Source organism: Cornus florida, unplaced genomic scaffold (assembly GCF_030987335.1).
Source record: "Cornus florida cultivar Cherokee Brave unplaced genomic scaffold, ASM3098733v1 CherokeeBrave_3.0.0_Hap2_Chr05, whole genome shotgun sequence".
Taxonomy (NCBI): domain Eukaryota; kingdom Viridiplantae; phylum Streptophyta; class Magnoliopsida; order Cornales; family Cornaceae; genus Cornus; species Cornus florida.
The window spans coordinates 30,726,014-30,750,947 of record NW_026775575.1 but is presented as its reverse complement, the minus strand read 5'-3'; the positions used below and the strand labels follow the sequence as shown (position 1 = coordinate 30,750,947).

Below are 24,934 nucleotides of genomic sequence, written 5' to 3'. Positions count from 1 at the left end.
TTTGTGTTTGTTAGTCAATCTTTTAGTTAAATCAGTGTAATTCACCTATTATGTATATTTCTTTATATATATAAGAAGTTTTATAGAAATGTTAGAAAGTGCCGCCCCTAAAGTTTTTAATTTCTAAAAATATTTGATAATTTTTTTTTTTTTTTTTTTTTTTTTTTTTTTTCCTCCCTAGTTGGTACTCACACACACTTGTCTCTATTGAGACTTGAACCCTTGACCTCCCTTTGGAAAGTAAGAAGCTGATACCGCTAGGCCACTGGTCTGTTGAAAGACTATGGTGCATCATTAAATCGACTAAAGCTAATTAAATTATTGAAAAACATTGGACATTTGATTTTTTTTTTTTTTTTTTGGTGAAGCACACTGCACCCCCCCGAAATGAAATCCTGGCTCCGCCCCTGATTCACCTCTATGTATTTTACTATCATATGAAATATAGCCTCCTTAGAAGTTTTCTATCCTCAAATCTATTTCCACTTTGCATCATCTCATGCGCTCTTCAATTTTTTTTTTACATTACTATTCAAGTTTCCTCTTATAAACAGTTTCTTTTGTTAAGGAATTTTGTATTAATTAATTCAAATGTTTCCAAAATTGTACTTTAATGTTTCCGTCTGTTTGGCTGTATAAGCACTAATTATAGTAAGTACAATTTCTCCTAACACAAGTTCATTTAGTTTTATCCAATCTCCTTTTATTGCAAAAGTTAAATAATTTTCTTTTAAATCTTTGTCATCTATTACCCCCACTCCATTTCTATGTTATCTATTTTGGTATAACAGTAAGCTTGAGACTGAAACAATAAAAACAAGCCTTTGTTTTTTATAATTTGATAATATCGTTTTCTTTTCTTTTCTTTTCTTCTACTGATTGTTGATTGGTGTGCGGTAATAATATCACAATTTTTGTTGTAGATCAGATTGTTTTATCTTTTTTTTTTTTTTTTTTTTTGATAAGTAAAATGTATAAAAAGCGCTTAAAAGCGGAGCGTGTCCTAGGGAACTACACAAGGCCAAAAAGAGCTCTAAACTTTCAAGGAGTCCACAAAAATCTACAATCTCCTCTAAATATCTATAATTTCTCCCCATAACCCAACAAAAAAGAGTAGAAATAATAGAGAACTTAAGCATGGAGATAGGAGTCTCTTTTCCTTCAAAAGATCTCTTGTTTCTTTCGAGCCAAAGACACCACCAGACACACAATGGCGTAACCCTCCAAACATCCTGGACTTGGGCCCCCACTATGCGACCTTTCCATGCCTTAATCAACCCTCTAGAGGATCTTGGCATAACCCACTGAATACCAAACAAACCAAGCATCAAATCCCATCATTCCCTAGCCATGGTGCAATGCAAGAGAAGGTGATCCACCGTCTCCTCATCTCTACGACACATGTAGCAACAATTGACCACAACCTGATTCCTTATCCTCAGATTATCCTGAGTCAAAATCTTTCCCAAAACAGATGTCCACGCAAAGAAAGCCACCTTTAAGGGGGCTTTGGAGCGCCAAACAACCTTCCACGGGAATGGAACCCCGAATCCCTCCATGAAACATCTATAGAAGGACCGAACATCAAAGTGACCCTGAGAAGCAGGGACCCACAACCATCCATCAGAATCTCCACTCATAATCTCCTGGCGATAAGTAACTCCGAAAGACCAACGACGTCTTAGATCTCCCAATCCTGAAAGTGCCTCGTGAAACGAACATCCCAAGACGATCTTCCGCTATCAAGACGATAACAGTCAACCACCATGGCCTGCCTATCTGTGGCAATCCTGAAAAGCCGAGGGAAAGAGAGAGCAAGTGAGCGGTCACCACATCAAAAGTCCTCCCAAAAACTGATCCTCCTACCATCCCTGAGTCGAAATTTGATGCGTTTCGAAAAAACATTCCATCCTTTCCGAATGAATTTCCAAACACCAACTCCCCCTGGAATACGCATCTCAAGGAAACTCTAACCTCCCCTCCCCTCCCCACCCTCCTCCAAAGCCTATGTCTCTCCACCCCAAATCTCCAAAGCCATTTTTCGAGGAAAGCCTAATTGAAAGGCACCAATCTTCTGATGCCCAAGCCTTCGACACGAATCGGACAACAAACCTTCTCCCAGCGAACTAGATGGAACTTGAACTCCTCCCCCAATCCCCCCCAAAGAAAATTCCTTTGCAGCCTCTCAATCCTCTCAGCCACGGAATGAGGAATATGGAACAACGAAAGGAAGTAAGTAGGAATTCCGACTTAAAAGTGTACTCTTCAATAAGGTGACCCTTCCTCCCTTAGAAAGATATTGTTTTTTCCATCCCACCAACCTTCTCTCGAACCTCTCCGCCATAGCGTCCCAGCTTCCCACCCTTCTCGAGGACGACCCAAGGGGTAAACCCAAATAGGAGATAGGAAATGAACCAATGCTACACCCAAGAGCCCCTGCTAAAATCGCAATCTCAGGAACTTCCCCAACCGGCACCAAACGCTCTTTCCCACGTTCACTTTTAGACCAGAGACAATTTGGAACCAAATCAGAACACATCTCAAATATCTCAACTAGGGACACATCCATGTCACAAAACACCAAAGTGTCGTCAACAAACATCAAGTGAGAAATCTCCAGCTGACTAGCTGCATCCCTCCCCACCATAAAGCCTCCTAGAAAACCCAAGTCCATAGCCCTCCTCAACAGTCTACTAAGGGCCTCCATCACAATACGGAAAAGAAAAGGAGAGAGCCCCTCGAACTGGAAAAAAATCCTGTCGGAGATCCATTCACAAGCACAGAGAAGCGAGGACTGGAAATGCAAAACTGAATCCATCGCCTCCGTCTCTCACCAAACCCCATCCTTTCCAACAGATAGATAAGAAAACTCCAACTCACATGATCATAAGAATTCTCAATGACCAATTTACAAAGGACACCAGGAACCCCACTATACAATCTGGAATCCACACATTCGCTAGCGATAAGGGTTGAATCCAAAATCTGACGGCCTCCCACAAAGGCATTTTGGGAGTCTGAAATAACCCCATCCAAGACTCTTCTCAATCTAAAAGCAAGAACTTTGGCAATCAACTTGTACATGCGTCCCACCAGACTGATGGGTCGAAAATCCTGAACATCCACTGCCCCCCTTTCTTTGGAATAAGAGCAATAGAGGTAGCATTCAGACTTTTCTCAAAACAACCCTGAGCATGAAAAGCATAAAAAGTATCCATCACCTCCCCCTAACCACCTCCCAGCTCTCCAAAAGGAATCTCATGGAAAATCCATCAGGTTCTTGGGAATTTATCCCCATTGCAACTCTTCAAAGCAGTCAAGACCTCCTCTTCTGAAAAAGGCTCCTCCAAACTAGTGCACTCCTCAGCAGAAATAGAGTCAAAGTGAAGCCCCCCCAGCGATGGTCTCCAACTTGAGGTTTTTGTAAACATCATCTCATAGAAATCAGGAACCTCTGCACACCTCCTCCTCCTTACACAACAACTCTCCTTCCACCCGAATCCTCCCAATATGATTGCCCCTTCTATGGGCATTGGCAAGTCTATGAAAGAATTTCGTATTTTTGTCGCCCTCCTAGAGCCACAAGGCTCTCTCCGCGAGATCTCTTCCATGATAGCAATCTCAGCAAACTCTGCCTGGCACTCCAGCTTCCTATTCCTCAATGACTCCGCAAGGTCCTATTCCTCAATGACTCCGCAAGGTTGCACTGTCCCTCCAACCCATCAATATCTGCAATCTCTGATAAAGCACTATTTTTCCTCCACTTCAAATTCCCAAACACCTCTTTCTTCCATGTTTTAATGTCTTCCTTCAAAGATTGTTTTATCTTATCGAATGTTTTTGATGGAATTATGAGTTTTCGATTGATTACTTGCATTTAATGTGTCTTCTGCTTGAGTCTGAATATGATGGTATAATACCTGTTATGATTGTAGCCTTCCACTATTTGATTTAGTTGATGCATATACATATTAAAATGATAGATACACTCATTGATTAGCTTATCCTCTTAGCTAATGTTGCCAAAATCCATTTTTAAAAGAATTTGAATAGCTTTTTATTGCATTTTTAAGGGATTTGTATACTTTGATTTGGCAGAACACTGAACTGATAATGTTGAAAATATTCCTTAAATTTGATCTTGACTTGTGTTGGTTGCATATTTTAAAATTTTCGTATGATAACGTATTAGATACTCACGCTCACACTTTACCTTGCTTAGGCTGGCACCTAACTCCAAGAGTGGTGCCCCTTCAGCAACTCCCATGCTACAAATAACCAATAAGATCTTTGGTAGTGCGAAGGTGATTAGGTCTGCACAACTCCCCTTGGTCATGCTCTTTCTCTAATTGTCCGGTTCTATAGGCAAGAAATTTCTTTACACGTAATGATTTTCACCTAGTAAACCAGAGGGTCTGGTTGAACCTTTAAACAACTGCCTTTAGTTCTGCAATGCCTTTGCCCTTCAGCCAGTGATCCTAGCTTGTTCAAGTCCTCAAGTTGATTTCACTTGTAAAGAAATTGATTCTTTACGGTTTCTGAACTCAATTGAGCTTTCACCTTGAAAAACATATATGGACGCGAGATGAAGGAACCTTGTCTTCACTCTTCTCATTTATATAACCTCTTGGACTCTAGAAATCCTTGCCTTTCTCTGATGCATGAGAATGCTCCCTTCCTTGAAACAGGAAGCACACCCAATAGATCTAGCAACATGATTTGGTGGACTCTACAAAGAAAACATATTCCGGATAGATTTATAGAACTTATTCAAGGTATGCACGAGGGCTAGAGTTCATACTATATGTGGGGAGACGAATGATTTTCATATAAGAGTAGGATTACACCAAGGGTTGGTAAATTTATTTAACGAAGGACTTACAAGGTGACCTTCCATGGTACATGTTATTTGCGGATGACAAAGTGCTATTGGATAGCTCTAAAGAAGCTTTAGCAATAAAATTAAAGGCATGGAGAGTAGCGTTAGTTAAAAGGATTAAAAATTAGTAGAACTAAAAAGGAATATATGGAATGTAAATTTAGTAGTGTTATAGGGAATGATAATATAACAACAAAAATTCAAGACCAAAGCACTACTCAAAAGTAATTATTTTCGTTACTTAGGATCAATTGTACAAAAAGATGGTGAGATTGATGATGATGTAAGCAGTAGAATTGGAATAGGTTGGACAAAGTGGAGGAACGCTAGTGGGTTTTTATGCATAAACGAATACCAAATAAGTTAAAAGTAAAAGTACATAGAACAATCATTAGACCAGCTATTCTATATGGAGTGGAATGTTGGACGTTAAAAAAGAAATACAAGCAACACATCCATGTGGCGGAAATGCGGATGTTAAGAAGGATGCTAGGAAAAACTAGGAAAGATAAGATTAATAATTAAATGATTAGGGAGAAATTAGGTGTGGCGCCTATTAACTAGAAAATAAGAGAGAGTAGACTTAGGTGGTATGGGCATATTCAACGCCGACCTCTAGATGCACCCGTGAGGAGAGAAAGATTGATTTGCATGGAAGGTAAGGGACAAAGGGTGACCTAAACTAACTTGGAATGAAGTGATAAGGAATGACTTTACAAAATTAAATATAGTAGGAAATATGGCTTATGATAGGAAAGAGTGGAGAAAGAGAATCCATGTGGCCAACCCCGTTTGTACGGGATAAAGGCAAGGATGATGATAATGCTGATTTTCTGTGCAGTGCGCAATCCAATTCTGCCATTCGAATTTTCCATGTATATGTAGCAATTTGATTGTTAACGCGGGCGGAGTTAGTAAGGAAGGATATGATAGCATGAGTTTGACTATGGGTATGGCCTTAGATAGAACGGAATGGAAATATAGGATTCATTTAGTAGACCCATGTAGTTGGGAAAAGGCTTGTTGTTGTTGTTGTTCGTGTATATAGCAATTTGATTGAAATTTCTTGTAACGACCCTCACCCTAGCCAGACACAATATTGTCCGCTTTTGGCTTCCCCAGACCAGAGATTTCCTCGGGGGTCACCCATCTTGGTACTACTCCTGGTTAAGCACGCTTAACTCTGGAGTTCTGGTGGGTTCACGGCCATTACGGCTTTAAAACGCGTTATGTCATAGAAGGGTGTTGAATCTACATATAGCACTTGCCCCATCCACACCCAGGCGATGTGGGATTGTGCACTTGTAGCTCGCCCAGTGTGGTAGCTTGCCAGTGCCTCACACCTGCCCACGCACACCCGCCCACATTGGGCCGCCACAATCACCCCCCTTTGGGGCCCAACGTCCCTGTTGGCCACACTTGCTGCTGGTCAGACTCTGATACCATTTGTAACGACCCTTACCCTAGTCAGACACAATATTGTCCGCTTTTGGCTCCCCTAGACCAGAGACTTCCCAGGGGGTCACCCATCCTAGTACTACTCTTGATTAAACACGCTTAACTCTGGAGTTCTAGTGGGTTCACTGCCATCACGGCTTTAAAACACGTTGTTTCATAGAAGGATGTTGAATCTATATATTGCACTTTTTGGCTCCCCCAGACCAGAGACTTCCCAGGGGGTCACCCATCCTAGTATTACTCTTGGTTAAACACGCTTAACTCTGGAGTTCTGGTGGGTTCACTGCCATCACGGCTTTAAAACGCGTTGTTTCATAGAAGGATGTTGAATCTATATATTGCACTTGCCCTATCCACACCCAGGCGATGTGGGATTGTGCACCTGTAACTCTCCTAGTGTGGTAACCTGCCAGTGCCTCGCACCCGCCCACATTGGGTCGCCACATTTCTCATTGGCCACATCTACCGCCAATTGCATCAACATTGAACTTCATAAAGGAAAATTTCATGCATACTAACTCAAGCTCTTTCATTCTGCAAAAAGACATTCATGTTGCATGTGGAAGATTTTCAATCTTCAACCATTGTTTTAAACTTGTTCTTCTGAGCAAACTGGCAGTTTCTGACCTTATCATAGCAGTTTCCCTGATTCAAATTCATAGCTTGAGATACTTATCAAAAAAAAAAATTTCATAGCTTGAGATGCTTTGTTATTTTGCATGGTAAATAATTGAGGCTCCGTTGGCTTCATCACTTGCATTGCGGCACTGTGAGTGATAACTTTTCTTGGGAATCTGAAACAGGTAATGCCATATGATTGCTGACACAAATATTGGCTTTTACGTCTCTGATGAGACAATGGTCCTCCTCAAAGCCACCCTTGAGATAGCTGCGTTTCAGTGGACCAGGTTATCCCCCCAAAGATTGAACCCTTCCAGTTTACACATGTTTGCTTCTCCTGCATGGCCTCAGGGTTGTAGAACAGCCAACTTGATAATGCAAGACATCCAAACTTTGATATGCATTCATGGCTGGCCCTCCTTTTTCGATGGACTGTCCTAAATCCCAACCTCCTCCTCTGACAAGCCGATCGTCAAGTTAGCTGGAGACCTGGACAGTTTGATGATAATAGGGTTTTGTTAACCTTAGAACGGAGTCTTTGATGTCTGAGCCCCATCACCTGTCCATGCATGTGCATGGAAGTTTTCCTTTTTGTCCTTTCATCTTCTTATGGCATTGAACCATCCCCCGAGGGTTGTCTTCAATACCAGAACCAATGTCAAATAGGGAGGTTCTAACCTTTGCTGGTGGCTGACTGGGCTTTTTCATTGATCAAAGCAATTCAGCTTTGCCGTCTTGTTATCCAAAAGTTGGTCGAATCAGGTAGGCTCTGCCCCGGAACGTAGAATGAAATAGGTGGCTGAGTTCTCTATCTACGACCCTTTTGATATGAGAAGCCTGGCCCCCCTATCCCTTATGTCCAGAAGCTTTTCATGAGTCCGCATTCTTGCAATATCCATTAAAATGTGAGCTGTAGTTGTGTGGATCTTTTATGTTGAAACTGAAATAACTTGAGACCCTAATTTATTTATTTATTTTTATTTTTTTGTTGTGATGATTATTCATGTTCTAGCTTGATATGAGTCCCAAAGAGAATAATGTAGTTGTAATGTTCATATATTTGAAATTGTGAGAAAAAACATCAGGGTATGATAAGGAGCTTTTGTGGGCTTTAATTTTGGCAAGCCAGGGTTGTGAGAAATAAATTGTTTTCCTTTGGTGATCTTGTTTTCATTAGGCATGAAAGTGACATGATGAACCTTGAAAATAAGAAACTTGAATTTCATCATTGTTACTTTTGGACTTGAACTAATTTTTCCCTAGTTACCTAAGCTTTTAAGTGCTATTGCTGGGTAAAATCCTCGGGTTGAGTAACATGAGAATGAGATTTGTGCTTGAGAGCACTCACTTTGTGAAAATAATGCCAGTAGCTAGGTCTGTATTAATTATATTCCTTTTAACATTCCACAATGGCTGGTCCAAACTCGGTATCTGCCTTCGGTTTTAGGTAACAAATTATGCTTTTTACTGAAAAATTGTTTCTATTAAATTATTTTTCCGGTAAGCGATGCATATCTTCATTGGTGATTATGTTTCGAATCTTAAATTCTTTCTAATGTTCCTACGTTTTCCATTGTTCCAGAACCCTCATGTGCTTTTGAGCAGTCCTATATTCACTGTTGGTCAAGGCCGTCAGTGCGACTTATCAATAAGAGATCCATCCATTAGTAAATCTTTGTGCAACTTGACGCGTGTGGAGCCTGAGGTATGACTTCCTATGGTATTTGCTTCTGAGACGGATGAATTACTTGGTCAGTAGAAATGCATAGCAGTACGCATAAGAATGAAATAACTAAATGCATAGAAATGTGGACATATGTGGTTTTGCTTATCAAATAGTAGTGTGGAAACATCCTTGTTTGTTTGTTTTTTATTTTTTATTTTTATTTTATTTTTCTTTCTATTTTCAAAATGATAGGTAATACTTACATTTCTCTTTTACCATGCTCAGTGTGGAGGTTCTTCTGTCATCTTTCTTAAAATTACTGGGGGAAAAGGTGCTGTCCAAGTAAATGGCAAGGTTTATCCTAAAAATTCTGCCATACCTCTCAATGAAGGTGATGAGGTGGTTTTTACTTCATCTGGTAAACATGCTTATGTATCCTTTTTTACCAGGATTTGAGGGTGCAGTTTTTGTGGAGTTAACTAGTTTATTTTTAGTTACTTGGGGTTCATTGTTGTTTTATGTAGTCCTAATATATACTCTATACTCGTTTATTTTTTAAAGAAAAAGCAAGTTTTCTTGACATTTTATCAGATTTTCGAGCAACTTGTCAGTGATAACTTAGCTACTCCAGGCATGTTGCCTTCAATAAGCATATTAGAAGCCCATCGTGCTCCAGTAAAAGGATTACACATTGAGGCAAGATCAGGAGACCCTTCAGCAGTTGCAGGGGCATCCATATTAGCATCTTTGTCTAATCTTCAAAAAGAGTTATCCCTTCCTCCAACATCTCGTCATGATGATGATGTTCAACAAGGTTCTGAAATGCATGTGTTACCTACTGCTTTTGAGGTATCAGATAATAATATACTGGATGCTGACATGAAGGACACTTCTGATCATAAAAATGGGGCCAGCGTCCTGTCAAGTGAGAATGCTGTTATTCCACCTTTTGATGCTGCTGATGAAGATCTTAATGCCAATGGCATTGGATTGGATGCTTCTGTGGGTGCAAAAATTGAAAAGGTCCCCAGGGCAACTCACGAATTAAGACCGCTCCGGGATATGCTTGCAGGATCATCTTCATCTGATATTGATTTAAGTGGTAGCATCTCAAAACTTCTTGATAAGCAGAGTGAGATCAGAGAACTGCTCAAGGATATTGATCCTGCCATTTTGACATCGACAAGGCGTGAAGCTTTTGTAGATGGATTAAAAGAAGGAATTCTCAACCCCAACGACATTGAAGTTTCATTCGAAAAATTTCCTTATTATTTAAGGTGCAACATGTGATTCTCAGTCTCAGTGTTAGGCTTTTCACGATCTTTTTAACTTCACAATTGCTTTGTCACATTTTCTGCTGTGCGTTTAGCAAAGAAGCACGGATATGGAATGACATGGACACATTGATATTGACATGGAAATAGTAGTAGTATAGAGCAAAGACAAAGTGAAGGCATGGAGATAAAATATATTTTTTATATAAAAAAGTATATTGTATACAGTAAATGGATTTTCTATGACTGTAAGATAAAGTCGATAAACTTGTTAATAATGTAAATATAATCAACTATGTCACGTAGAGAAACATATAATGAGGACATGACATATATCTGTACGTGTGCTTGTGTATGTTTTTAGATATGCACCTGTATTTGTACACAGAATTGGATGACTCCTCTCCTACTCACATGCTTACTCCTTTAATAAAGCCTCACCATACTATATGAACTTTTAACTGATTTTTCTTGCACTTGTGCTTTTTTCCATGCTAAAAATCTAACCAGGGTTTTTCAGTTCATATTTATATTCGTATTCTTCTTTCTCTGTGCAGTATCCTTGTTTTCGTCTGATGTGCAAATTATTCCATTCCATTTTATTATGTTCTCTTTTATTCATTAATAATTATAGCAATTTAATAATGGAACAGTTTTTGTTTGATTGCTGTTTTTGAAATGAATTCTCTAGTTTTTTGCTACATAATTTGTTCATCTATAGTATTAGGTGATTTATCTGACACATTTAGCTATTGCATTTATATTGTCATGGATTCAATTTTGTTGTCCTTCCAACAATTTGTTAGGCTTCTTTACATATTTTTACATATAAAATTATATCTTTAGAATTCATAATATTTGATTTTTGAATACTTTTCCGGTTGTGGACTATGTGGAATCTTCATGATTTGGTCCATGTTATTTGGAAATCTATGTTTGATATGAATTTGTGCATTCTGACAGTGAGACCACGAAGACTGTTTTGATTGCTTCCACATACATACATATGAAATGTAATAAATTTGTGAAGCACGCCTCAGATCTCCCTACCTTGTGCCCAAGAATATTATTATCTGGTCCTGCAGGTATTACCCCTAATTTCCTTGGTTCTATTAGAAACTTGTTCTATATTTATTTTCTTTCCTATTTGATTCCATCTCAGACATAAAAATTCTCATAAACTTCTTTGTAGGTTCGGAAATGTATCAGGAGACATTGACTAAGGCACTTGCCAAATACTTCGGTGCTAGACTCCTAATAGTTGATTCTCTTCTATTGCCTGGTGTAAGCTTCATCTCTATCTGCATTCCTCCTTCAGTAATAAATTGTGGCATCTCTTCTTAGTGTTTGTCATTTTCTAGTTCGCCCTCATGCGTAAACCCTGCTTAGCAATATTAAATGCTTGACTGGGTAGGACTTGACACACGAGGCTTTTTTACCTTTTTATTTTGAAAATGCTCGTTAAAATGTTATCAGGGATTAGCGCCAAAGGATTTTGATTCTGTAAAAGAGAATTCAAGGTCTGAAAGAGCAAGCGTGTTTCCTAAACGTGCTGCACAGGCTGCTGTATTACAGCTCAGGAAATCAGTTTCACATGTTGAGGCTGATATGACCGATGGATCTAATGCAATCTCTCAGGCCAAGTCTAAGCAGGATGCATCTATTGCATTGTTGAAGAACTACACTTTCAAAAAAGGTATCTAATTTCTTTTGCTGAGTAATTTCATTCACAATTGGTCCAACACCTCCCTCCTGTTTTTGGCCATACCGTTAGTGTATTGAATCCAAGATAGTTAAAAGTTGTAACAACAATTATCTATCTGGCAGGTGATAGAGTAAAATTCGTTGGTTCGATATCATCTGGATTCTCTCCTCTTCAAATTCCTTTAAGGTATTATTTCTACCATTTTAAATAGAATATAATTGACATCTGAGAAATTATAGATCAATTATGCACCATAATCCTCAATCAAGGTTATATATATATATATGAATCACAGTTGTAAAGTGCTTCATATCTAGCATTGGTACCCAAAAAAACTAGATGCCGAAGTATTCAAAAGACATGAAATTGGTTGCTGAGTCTTGGGTCAGGTAGGCCCTGTCATCGGAACCAATTGTTTGAAAGGGAAGAATCCGAGGACTATATCACACTGTCCAGGATGAGATCAAATCTCATGCCCTTTCTGTGGCTCGTATGGCTTGCATGGGTTCAGAAAGAAGCTGTGTAGGTCACCACTCACCAGCAGGTTCCAAAAGCCCTGTGGTGTTAACAGGAAAAAATTCACTTGCTAGTGAATATGATAAGGTGGCTTATCCAGCAATCTAACAGGAAATTGCACTACGTTTTTCAAGCTCATCCAGCAATCTAACAGGAAACTGCACTATGTTTTTCAATCATTTGAAAACTCTCTGGATTGAGAGGATTTGTATATTCAAAATTCTTTTTTAAAAGCAGGACAGCTCTAACATATAATAGAAAAGAAGGCACTCTTGAGAGGGCAGGTCCTTTTTTTTTTTGATAAGTAAGATTTTATAAAAGGCGCTCAAAAGGGGAGTGCTCCCAAAGAAGACAACAACCGTCCAAGACGACACTATAGCTTTAAGCTATCCACAAAATCCAAAAGAGAATCCATTGAATTACAGTCCCGCACATTTACCTAAAAGAATAACGAAGTAAGAATACTGTATTTAATAGCCCAAATGGGAGACTCCTCTCCCTAAAAAAATCTCCCATTTCTCACGCCATAGGCCCCACCAAATACAAAGGGGAGTGGCCCTCCAAGCATCTCTAACTCAGCTCTCCATTGTACACCCTTTCCGAGTCTCTAACAAGTCTACTGTGGATTCTGAGAACACCCATGGAAGACCAAAAACACCCAAGAAACATAGACCAAACATCCCTAGCCACCGAGCAATGAATAAGAAGATGTTTGCACAAACAACATCTTCTTATTCATTGCTCGGTGGCTAGGATTGTCCCGTTGTCTTGCACAAACAATACCTGTTGACCACAACATGACTTCTTTTTCTAAGATTATCAATAGTTAGGATGCTTCCCCAAGCAGCGGTCCAAGAGAAGAAAGCAACCTTCAGTGGAGCTCTCAACCTCCAAATGGCCTTCCAAGGAAAAATAGGGCCCAGGCGCTCCAACATACAATTGTAGAATGACTTAACCTCGAAAAGCCCTCTTGAGGTACCCACCTACAGCATCTCAAACATGCCCACCCCGACCACCACCTGGCTATAGATGAAGGATAGGAAGTCCGACACTTCCAAAAGTTCCCAATCATGGAACTGTTGATGGAACTGCATATCCCAAGTCACCCTCCCATTATCGAGACGATAATAGTCAGCAACCATAGCATTTTTAAACACAACAATCCGGGAAAGACGCGGGAATTTGAATGCTAAAGCCAAATCCCCACACCATCTGTCTTCCCAAAACCTGACAAACCTTCAGCTTCTTACCTTGAACCGAATACGTTTAGAGAATTCATCCCACCCTCTACCAATAAGCTTCTGGGAGCCCATTCCTGTTGGGATTCTAGCACTCGTTTGAGTGCCACCCTCCATCTCCATCCCCATAATGACAAGCGATAACGTGCCTCCAAAGCTTGGTCCTCTCTCTTCCAAACCTCCACAACCACTTGCCCAACAACGCCTTATCAAACACATCCAACCTTCGAATACCCAAACCCCGCTTATTAATAGGGGAACACACTCTTTCCCAATTAACCAAGTGGTACTTGAACTCATCTCCTAACCCGCCCCACAAAAACTTCCTCTGAATCATGTCAATTCTTCGAATAACTGACTTAGGCATCGGAAAGAGCAACATAAAATAGGTCGGGAGATTTGAGAGCGTGCATTTCATAAGAGTAACCCTCCCCCCTTTGGACAAATATTGCTTCTTCCAACTTGCAAGCTTCCTCTTGAACCTCTCAACAATCGGATCCCACACAGCAACTCTCCTTGACGACACCACACCCCAGAGTATCAGCTAAGACTTGAACATCCTCCACCTCACCCGACTGGGACAATCTCACTTTTCCCAATGTTAATCTTTAACCCAGAAACAACTTGAAAGCATGCCAACACACACCGTAAATACCTCAACTGAAGGAGGGTAGCATCACAAAAGACAATAGTGTCATCCGCAAAGAGCAGGTGGGAGATGACTAACTGATTCGGAACTCTGCCCCCTGAAAATCCATGAATGAACCCAAGCTGTTCTGCCCTCCCCATCAGCCGGCTAAAAGCCTCCATGACAATGATAAACAAGAAAAGGGAAAAAGGGTCCCCCTGCCTCAAGCCACGAGAACTGGCAAAGAAACCAGTTGGGGATCCATTCACTAAAATCGAGAACCGAGCTGTTGAAATACAGAAAAGAATCTATGCCCTCCACTTCTGCCCAAAATCCATTCTCTCCATCAAATACAACAAAAAATCCCAACAAACATGATCATAGGCCTTTTCGATATCAGTTTGCATACAATCCCCGGAATACCACTTCTCGCCCTTGTGTCAATGCATTCACTAGCAATCAAAACTGAATCCAGAAGTTGACGCCCACCAACAAAAGGATTATGGGAGTCTAAGATCACTCCATCGAGAACTCTTCTCAACCGAATGGCTAAGACTTTCACAACGATCTTATACACCGCCCCAACAAGACCAATGGGTCTAAAGTCCTTCGCCTCACATGCTCCACTCTCTTAGAGGGCAGGTCCTTTATTTGCAGAATCCTTCTCTCTTAGATCCTGACTTTCTCGACATCATCTTGTGCACTTAATCTTTTGTTATGTGAGCATCCCATCTAAGGAGCAATAGTATGGTGATGCATCATGGCAAGGTGGAAGCTATAGTTTCTTCTAGTCGCCTCCAATAAATCCTCCATCCATGCCATCAAAATTATGCAATGTAACGGAGGGTTGTGTTCCTCCTTTGAATCCATGTATTTATCAGCATCCCATCTAAGGAGCAATAGTATGGTGATGCATCATGGCAAGGTGGAAGCTATAGTTTCTTCTAGTCGCCTCCAATAAATCCTCCATCCATGCCATCAAAATTATGCAATGTAACGGAGGGTTGTGTTCCTCCTTTGAATCCATGTATTTATCAGTTTCCCTTGATGAAAATTAACATGTTCTTAGCTTTTATCTTCCTTCTGTTTTTTCTCAATTTAATATAGGTCATCGTTTGGATTTTGGAAGTTAGTATTATAGGTCAAGGGCAAATAAGTTTGAAATTATATGTATCCTTGTGAATTTCTTAAACTAATTGGATGTTGTCTCTTGGATTTAAGATGAAAAATCAATTGTGGTTTTGATTGTGTTGGGAGTAGTAGAAATATAATAAAAAAAAGAAAAAAAGAGAGAATTGTGTAAAGGCTTGAATAAGATGAATCACTCGTTCACAGCTCTAGTTTTTATAGATAAAAAGAGTATATGCTCATATTATAGATAAAAGAGCATATGATTATGTTACAAGAAAGGAAACTAAATCAAATCATAACATATTCTATGGCATATTCTATAGCATAATCAAATCTATACTAATATGGCAAGTCATTCCATAAATCGTGGCTATCATATATGCTAAGATATGCACAATCAAATCTCTGCTATAATGGTAAGTCATTCCATAAATCGTGGCTAACATATATGCTAACACTCCCCCTCAAGTTGGTGCATGGATATGTAAAACGCCCAACTTGGACAATACATTCTCAAACACAATCTTGCTGATGCCCTTTGTAAAAAATGTTTGTAAGCTGTTGAGAGCTTGTGACAAATGGAGTGCAAATTTGACCAGAGATGATCTTCTATTGGATGAAGTGACGGTCCACCTCTATATGCTTAGTCTTGTCATGCTGAACAGAATTTGCTGCTATGCTAATGACAGACTTGTTGTCACAGTAGAGTGAGAATGGAAGCGACACTGGAAGGCACTAGTCTGTCATCAAGGTTTTCAATCATAGTAACTCATATACCCCAAGAGCCATAGCCCTATACTCTGCCTTTGTACTAGATCGAGAGACAACATCCTGCTTCTTACTGCGCCAAGTAACCAAGTTACCACCAATAGTGATACAATAACCCGAAGTTGACCTCCTATCTGAAATTGATCCTGCATAATCAACATTTGTCCAAACCTCAACATGTAAGTGACCATGATTAGCAAACAAAATACCACGGCCCGAACACCCTTTTAAGTAGCGAAGGATCCGAATAGCTGCATGAAGGTGAGGGGTACGAGGAGAGTGCATGAATTGACTCATGACACTCACAGCATAAGCAATGTCAGGTTGAGTAATGGATAAATCGATGAGCTTCCCCACAAGTCGTTGATACTGACCAACATCTGACAACAATTCCCCTTCAGAATCAACCAACCGATGATTCTGCTCAATCAGAGTATCAGCAGGATGAGCGCCAAGCTGACCAGAAGCAGAAAGTAAGTCAAGAACATACTTGCATTGATAGATGAAAATGCCAGCCTTGGAACGAGCCACCTTAATGCCCAAGAAGTACCGTAAGGGACTAAGATCCTTAGTCTCAAACTGACAGCCAAGATTGCTCTTAACCTCAGCAATTCCGGTAGTATCATCTCCGGTAAGAACAATATCATTGACATACACAATGAGAGCAACTATCTTACTGCCTGAATGATGTAAAAACAAGGTATGATCAACTACACTTTGATGGAAATCAAACTTGAGCATGGCAATGCCAAAGTGATCAGACCAAGCTCGAGGAGACTACTGAGGCCATACAGAGAACGACATAGACGACATACCATACCAGAATAAGCAGGAGAGCGAAAGCCCGGAGGAGGAACCATGTACACCTCCTCCTACAAATCACCATTAAGAAAGGCATTCTTGACATATAACTGAAATAGAGGCCAAGATCGAATCGCAGCAATTAAAAATAATACACGGATGGTATTCATCTTAGCAACAGGGCAAAAGTCTCCTGATAATGTATGCCATAAGTTTGAGCATAACCCTTGACAACCAATCGGGCCTTGTAACGAGCAACTGCCATCTGGATTATGCTTAACTGTAAACACCCAACGACAACCCACAACATTTCATCCAATAGGATGCGGAACCATGTCCCAAGTCTGATTTTTTACAAGTGCTTATAGTTCTTCTGTCATAACATCACGCCATTAAGGTTGTGCTAGTACATTTGCAACACTAGAAGGAAGAGGAATTGAGGCAACAGAAACAAGAAAACTCCGATAGGAGGGTGAGAGAGCACAATCTTAAACAAAACTAAAAATAGAGTATGTACAAGAACGTTTACCCTTTCGAAGAGCAATGGGGTGATCATCAAGTGAAACAATAGCTTGAGAAGGCGGAGCTGGTGCTGAAGGAACAGGGTAGTCGATCGTGGGAGTAGAAGCTTGTATATGTTATCTCCGACTATAAACCTGTGAAAAAGGAACAATTCCCCCTGCTGGAGGGGTATCACGAGGAGGAATCATAGAAGAAGAAACAAGTAACGGTAGAGGAGTTGAAGACAGAAGAAGATGATCATCCATTATATTTAATGGGAACCATTCACTTTGAAAACCAACTGAACCACTATAGTATGGTGTATACTCAAAGAAAGAAACATCCATGGATATAAACTATCGACGATTGGGAGGATGGTAACACCTATAACCTTTTTGAGAGTGAGAATAGCCCAAAAACACACACTTCATAGCCTTGAGGTCAAGTTTTGTATGGGTCTGCCCCAACTGCTGAACAAAGCACACACACCCGAAGACTCGTAGGGGAATAAAAAAAAGAGATGAATTGGGATGTAAGATTGAGAAAGGGGCTGAAAAGTTAAGAACCCTAGGAGTCCTATTAATGATGTAAACATCTGTAAGAATTACATTTCCCTAAAATGATTGGGGAACATTCATGCCAATGCAGATTGCTTTGGCTAAGTCAAGATATGGCGATTCTTTCTTTTAGAACGGCCATTCTGTTGAGGAGTTTTAACATTAGCCATTTGATGCTCAATTTCAAATTCTGTATATAGTCATTGTACCTCCCCATAAGTGTACTCCGTACCCTGGTCATATCTGAATTTTTTAATGGTACGACCATATTGAATCTGAACCATTGTTATAAAAAATTTAAAAATGGTGTACACCTCATTTTAAAATTTCATAAGATAAACCCATGTAACACGATTATGATCATCAATGAACAACACGAAATATCGAAATCCAAGACTAGAAGTAACTGGGCAAGGACCCCACGCATCTGAACGAACAAGATCAAAAGGTGTTAAAACAAATTTATTACTACTAGCAGGATAATTGGAACGAACATGTTTAGCCATATGACATGTCTCACAGGATAAATCTGACATTGCCACGTTACAAAATAAGGAAGGAAATAAATGTTTTAAATAACCGAAAGAAATATGTCCTAAACGTATGTGCCAACGCATAAGCTGTGCTTTATTAGATGAAGCATAATTAGAAAATAAAGCTGAATGTGATTGAGGTGACAAAGGAGCATCCAATAGGTATAGACTGTCCACTTCACGCCCACTGCCAATCGTTTGTTCGACACCAGATCCTGAAAATTACAATAAGAGAGAAAGAACGTTACACTACAATTTAATTGTTTGGTAACGCTACTAATTGAAATAAGATTTATAGTCAACTGTGGAACATGAAGTGTACCTGACAAAGTTAATGAAAGAGTAACTGATATGTGACCCTTCCTAGCAATGGAAGATGGACAGCCATCCGCAAGGCGTACCTTGCGATGGCCAGAGCAAATACTATAAGATTGGAAGAATGAGGACTTATCAGTCATATTGTCTGAAACACTAGAATCAATGATCCATGATGTCAAAGATGTAGATACGCTACGTGCAGACGCAATAGTACCTGAGTGGGCGTAAGTGGAGGTTGGCTGAGATGATGCCTCCATTTGGTTGAAGAATTGTTAGAACTTGTCCAAATCAGCTTGAGTCAAGGTAATTGTGGCAGAAGATGTAGAGGCAGAGTTGTCAGGAGTTGACAACGAGACTGGTTGTGTAACAGAATGTGCAGAGGATCGAGGTGGTTGTTTCTGTTACGGTGGGCGTCCATGTAGAACATAACAACGAGATTTGATGTGACCAATTTTTCCGCAATGGTCACACCGTCCACGTTGTCGTCCCAGAGGAGGACCGATGGTAGGACTCTGAACTGACTGGGATGGTGCAGTTCCTGAAAGGTTGGGAACCCGAACTTCCATAGCAGAACGATCAACAGAAGCAACACCTAATGAAGATAAGCCCAGTAAATGAACATGAGCATACTCAAACTCGTTGTTTAATCCTGCAAGAAACTGAAATACTCGATTCTTCTCCACAATCCATGGATATAAAAAAGCATCTCTTCTCATATTAGATTTAAAGTCTATGATGGTAGATGTGTTCGTTTTTGGGAAGATCTTTGGTGTGGTGATCAACCATTATCTTATACTTTTCCTAAACTATTTAGTATTGCAGTTGATAGGCATGCTTACGTAACTGATTGTTATCGACTTGATAGCAGTGGGATTACGTGGAATGTGCACTTTCGACCTTCCTTTCAGGATTGGGAGTTGAATGAGGTTTGTGTCTTCCTGGATCAGTTGTATCGGCAGGAAGGAGTAGGCAGAGGAAGTGACGATCTGATATGGATTCCCTCTTCCCATGGTCGCTTTGAAGTGCGATCTTTATGCCCATGCTTATCTAATTTTGATCGCCTGGACTTTCTGTGGAAGACCATTTGGCGCTCTATGGCTCCAACTCGGGTGGCATTTTTTTTATGGACCATTGTTTGGGGTAAGATTTTGACGATTGATAATTTGAGGAAAAGGGGAAATTGTCTTGTCAATTGGTGTTGCCTATGCAAGCAAGATGGTGAGTCAATTGATCACATCCTTATGCATTGTCCCGTAGCGCATGACTGTTGGACTCTTATTCTTGGAATGTTTTGCATGCGTTGGGTAATGCCACGTTCTTCTAAGGAGTTGATTCATGCTTGGAGAGGATGTCGTGTGCGGAGAGATGTACGTGATTACTGGAGAGTCGTTCCACATTGCGTGTGGTGGTGCATCTGGAAGGAGAGAAATAACAGAATGTTCGAAGGGAAGGAAGGGAAGGAGTCGTCCACGGCGAGGCTGAAACTTTTTATTATTCGCTCTCTTTTTAATTATGTCAAGAGGAGTTCTTGCTTCTCTTCCGATGATTTAATTACTTTCTTGGATTCTTTGAGGCCTTAGCCTCGATTCCAATCTTGTAATTGGGATGCGTTCCCTTTTTGAACGCCTTTTTATTTAATTTTTACTTGTCAAAAAAATAAATAAATAAATAAAACTGCGTCATTTGGATCCTTCCAAGAGTGAAAGGATTCATTATATGACATCTCCCAAATAACACGAAGCTTGGCGATGTAACCTGAAACTGTCAAGTCACCCTGAGAAATCCTGGTGATATCTCGCCTCTACTGGAAAATCCGTGCATTATTCTGCCTCAGAGAATAAGTGCGTTGAATTGAATCCCAAATCTGCTTAGCAGCCTTCATAAACATATAGCCAACAATTATGTTTGGTTGCATCGAATTGACTAGCCAAGACATAACCATAGCGTTATCTGCAAGCCATTGTGGATATACCTTTTTTGACTCAGCTGGCTCTTTCTCAGAACCAATAACATAGCCAATCTTGCCTTTGCCACCAATGAACATCATGGCAGACTGAGCCCAAATCAAATAGTTGGAACTATCCAACTTCACTGTGGTGATCTTGGATTTTCTGATGAGTTAGTGGAAAAAAGGGCACCACTACCCACAAAACTTGAGCCAAGAGAATTAACAATCGAGGACCCTAAATCTGTCATAATCTATCACACGATAATAAAAAAAACTCCAAAAACACCACAAATTCTGTTAATAAATTAAAGGGCCTCCTTAGAACATAAACAATAACAATGTCTTCCCAGACCATTCTTGAAAAATCCAAATACATACTTTTTTTAAAAAGCGTTGCCCGCTTACATATAGCCAGACAGCCTCCTCCTTAATATCCGGAACCTCTTTGTAGACTAAATTTTTTTTTACCCAAGCCCTTCTAGGTGTTGGAGACCAACTATCCCAATTTACCCAACCCTTGAAGAGTAAAAAAGAAATTGTAAAACCTGTTTTCGATCACAAAACAACAACACAGAAAAACATGTGTAGGCAACGTCACACGATAGCCAGGCTGCTGAAAAGTGTGGAAAGGTGTTGGCTCTGATACCAAGTAGAAATATAAAAAAGAAGAAAAAGGAGAGAATTGTGTAAAGGCTTGAATAAGATGAATAACTCATTCACAGCTTTAGTATTTATGGATAAAAAGAGCATATGCTCATTTTACAAGAAAGAAAACTAAATCAAATTACAGCATATTCTATGGCATATTCTATAGCATAATCAAATCTATGTTAATATGGTAAGTCATTCCATAAATCGTGGCTATCATATATGCTAACATATGCATAATCAAATCTCTGCTATTATGGTAAGTCATTCCATAAATCGTGGCTATCATATATGCTAACAGGAGTAGATCCTCTACATATAACAATCAAATATTGGGGTCATTTGTAGCTACAAGATTTGGTCTGTCTTGTTACTAATTTCGCCACCCTCTCTTGCTCCCCATCTTTATTTGCTTCCATTTTCCTCTGTATTTTTATTCCCATTGATTTATCTTACAAGGAAAAGGGAACCCCCCAGATGTAAGTACTTGTACTATTTACTCTATGTAAAGGTGTTTTGTGCCTGTATATAGCCATTGCGTGTGGAAGCCCTCATAACCCTTGAATGTTTGTTTGTACTTGAACTTCCTCACAATATTAGAAATTCCTATAATATAACCATCATATTTCCTCTTATTAAAGTTCAATGTTTAAGAGATTTGCCCAAACTGTTCCTTCTCAAATCCCTAATTCTGCACATTCTTTGGACAATTCTGAAAGTGATTTCTAAAATTACTCCTCATTTAAGATTGGATGAGTTTGATGGGGAAGAAGGTACAACATCAAATGCCTAATTTGTGACTAAAAGAAAAAGTGTTGTAGCACTATACTTGTATATTGGTTAAGTGTTGTATATGTGACTGATTAAATGAGGGGGTGTTGATGCCTCCCGCATTGTTGGCAATAGTAACAATGCAACCAGTATACCAAATATATTGCATAAATGGTTTGAAATATATTAATCAGACTAAAAGCAGAATCGTTCTTAACTGGTTCCCCATTGAAACTGTACATCCATTGGACTATTCCATTTATGTTGCCTCAAGTAATCAGTAGCCAAGATAATGAAAGAATGCCCCTTGGAAGAAGGCGGTGTGATTTTCCCAATTAAGTCCATAGCCCAGTTGTAGCTCTTTCTCTCTTTCTTGTCGGTAAGTGGTGGGCGGCAAAACGATCATAATATGTTTGTTGAAGAAGTCTATAACTGCTTGTGTGATAAGCATAATATGTTTGACATGGGCACTCTGTTCATTTTGATACTATTGATGGACAAGGACCATTAAGAAGGTTTTGTTGGGATTTCTTATTGAAGTTGGAATATATTCGTTGCTTTTGACACCCCTATTGAATGTGTGTATCCTGTAGTTGTGTTTACCTAGATTAGTTCTTTGGCATATCTGAGATGGTTTTACACTTATATCAGTGTTAGGTATGCAGTTAACACCCATTGCGATTGAGTTAACATTTGCCCCACAGCGGCATGAACACAACACAATATTGACTAAAAAATTGAAAGAATGAGTGAGAATAATGATGCCAAAAGTAGATCCTTTTTTTTTCTCTTATTTGTGTTTGTGTAGATATGAAAAATTAATGATATTGGATTTCTTATTCTGTATTTTCTTCGAATGAAAGGTTGTATGTGCGTTTGTTTGCAGGGGTCCAACATATGGTTATAGAGGCAAAGTAGTTCTTGCGTTTGAAAAAAATCGATCTTCCAAAATTGGGGTCAGATTTGATAAATCTATTCCTGAAGGAAATGACCTTGGGGGTCTTTGTGAAGAAGATCACGGTTTCTTTTGTGCTGGTGATTTCCTGACGTATCTCTTCTTTTTTCTGTTGATCTATGTTTGTGCCCTTGGTTTGTGGCAATAAACTGTTTTTTATTTTATTTTATTTTTTTATTTTAAACTAACTTTTAGAGTGATGACAATCTTCTTCTTGTTTTTTTGTCCTGATGCAGCTGACTTACTTCGCCTGGATAGTTCCACTAGTGACGATGTTTACAAGCCTGCTATTAGCGAACTTTTTGAGGTCAATGTTGGTCTATTGCAATACGAATGAATACACCATTTCCCCTTCTTTATATGTTACACATTGAAGGGACTTATTCATATTTAAATTTTTGTGATGCGATCTGTTGAAGGATTTAAATATTAAAATTACACCCTCTCTAACAGTTTAGGCTTTTAGAGTAGATGGTAATTAACATGGTATCGGAGCCAAATGTCTCGAGTTCAAACCTTACCGCCACTCTAATTAAAATTGAAAAACACGTGTTGGACAAAAAGAAGGTCACACGTGAGGGGGCGTGTTGAAGGATTTAAATATTATAGTTGCACCCTCTCTAACAGCATAAGCTTTTAGAGTAGATGGTAGTAAACACGATCTAAGATTCTCACCTTTTATAGGTTGCTTCAAATGAAAGTAAAAGCACTCCATTGATTTTATTTGTGAAAGACTTGGAGAAGTCTTTAGTGGGGAATTCAGAAGCATATGCAGCTTTCAAGAGCAAGCTTGAGAATTTAATGGGGAATGTAGTTGTCATTGCCTCCCATACCCAGACGGACAACCGTAAGGAGAAGGTATGTTGTTAATTTTATTGCATCTAGTTCATTTGTAATATTATTTTACATATTAACTAAATATGATATTTACATGCTTTCCAGTCTCATCCCGGTGGTTTTTTGTTTAAGAAGCTTGGGAGCAATCAAACGGCATTGTTTGACCTTGCATTTACGGTATGTTGAACGTAGTTTGTGCAGTTCATCTCCAAGTATGTGTGTGTGTGCACGCACTTTCTCTCACATGCACAGTGTGGACTTAGCTTATGTGGGCTTAATTGTTTTTTAGCTCTTGTATGGGCTTAATTATTCATCAGATCTTTTCACTTGTTTTATGCACTTTAAAATCGAGGTTTAATTGTTATCTTTTAAGGATGATTATGCAATTGTATCATCTAGTTAACAGCCTTACCACCTTGCGTGTCATTAATTCTTGATTTTAAAATGCATCATTCTTCCTTTCCATATGGTAAGAACTATGGGGGCTAAATTCTGTTTTCTATGTAAAATTTGATTCACTTCCTGAAGTATTCGAGTGATGCAACTGAATTGTTATTCAGGATAACTTAGGTAAACTGCATGATAGAGGCAAAGAAACCCCCAAAGCAATAAAGCAACTCACCCGTCTTTTCCCAAATAAAGTGACTATACAGATGCCTCAGGTACTGAGTTTACATACAGTGTATATTCCATATAGTTTTGCATAACTTTTTGTGGAAGGCACTTAATATCTCTTTGAAATGTGTCAGGAGGAAACTCTACTTTTGGACTGGAAACAACAGTTGGATCATGATATTGAGACACTAAAATCACAGTCAAACATTGTTAGCCTTCGCTCAGTGAGTAGTAAACATTTTGTGTCTGGCAGTTGTTTCTGCTTTTTAAAAAATTTCTTCTTGTATTGGTCATTCTTTTCTGTGCTGGGGTTCTGTAGTTCAATATTTATCATGCTTTGTTTTTTATGTCATTGACATGTGGTGTCAGCTTTTGTAGAAATAAATAAAGAAACAGGTCCCTTTATTTAAATATACAATTGATGGAAGATTGCAGAAGTGAATAAAAAGAATTACATTAGGTTTGTGTAGATTTAGTGAAGGCATATGATAAGAGAGTACCAAGGAATATAATTTTGTGACCTCTATGAAGAAAATGGGTCTCTTTAGAAGTTGTAAAAATTATTT

The 24,934-nt window shown here is 39.3% G+C and overlaps 1 protein-coding gene across 3 annotated transcripts in view; it reads left to right on the top strand.

Moving 5' to 3' along the window:
* Positions 1-24,934, top strand: part of LOC132306240 (uncharacterized) — a 43,188-nt gene that overhangs the window by 4,953 nt on the left and 13,301 nt on the right. For all 3 annotated transcript variants that reach the window (XR_009481863.1, XR_009481862.1, XM_059803562.1), the window contains exons 4-16: positions 8,541-8,663; positions 8,910-9,056; positions 9,216-9,901; positions 10,862-10,983; positions 11,091-11,182; positions 11,375-11,594; positions 11,726-11,789; positions 22,848-22,996; positions 23,153-23,223; positions 23,601-23,774; positions 23,859-23,930; positions 24,314-24,415; positions 24,503-24,592. Coding sequence is in view for 1 of the 3 variants with exons in the window: in XM_059803562.1 (XP_059659545.1) it covers positions 8,541-8,663; positions 8,910-9,056; positions 9,216-9,901; positions 10,862-10,983; positions 11,091-11,182; positions 11,375-11,594; positions 11,726-11,789; positions 22,848-22,996; positions 23,153-23,223; positions 23,601-23,774; positions 23,859-23,930; positions 24,314-24,415; positions 24,503-24,592 (2,112 nt within the window). In the remaining 2 variants the exon portion in view is untranslated. The remainder of the gene's footprint in view (positions 1-8,540; positions 8,664-8,909; positions 9,057-9,215; positions 9,902-10,861; positions 10,984-11,090; positions 11,183-11,374; positions 11,595-11,725; positions 11,790-22,847; positions 22,997-23,152; positions 23,224-23,600; positions 23,775-23,858; positions 23,931-24,313; positions 24,416-24,502; positions 24,593-24,934) is intronic.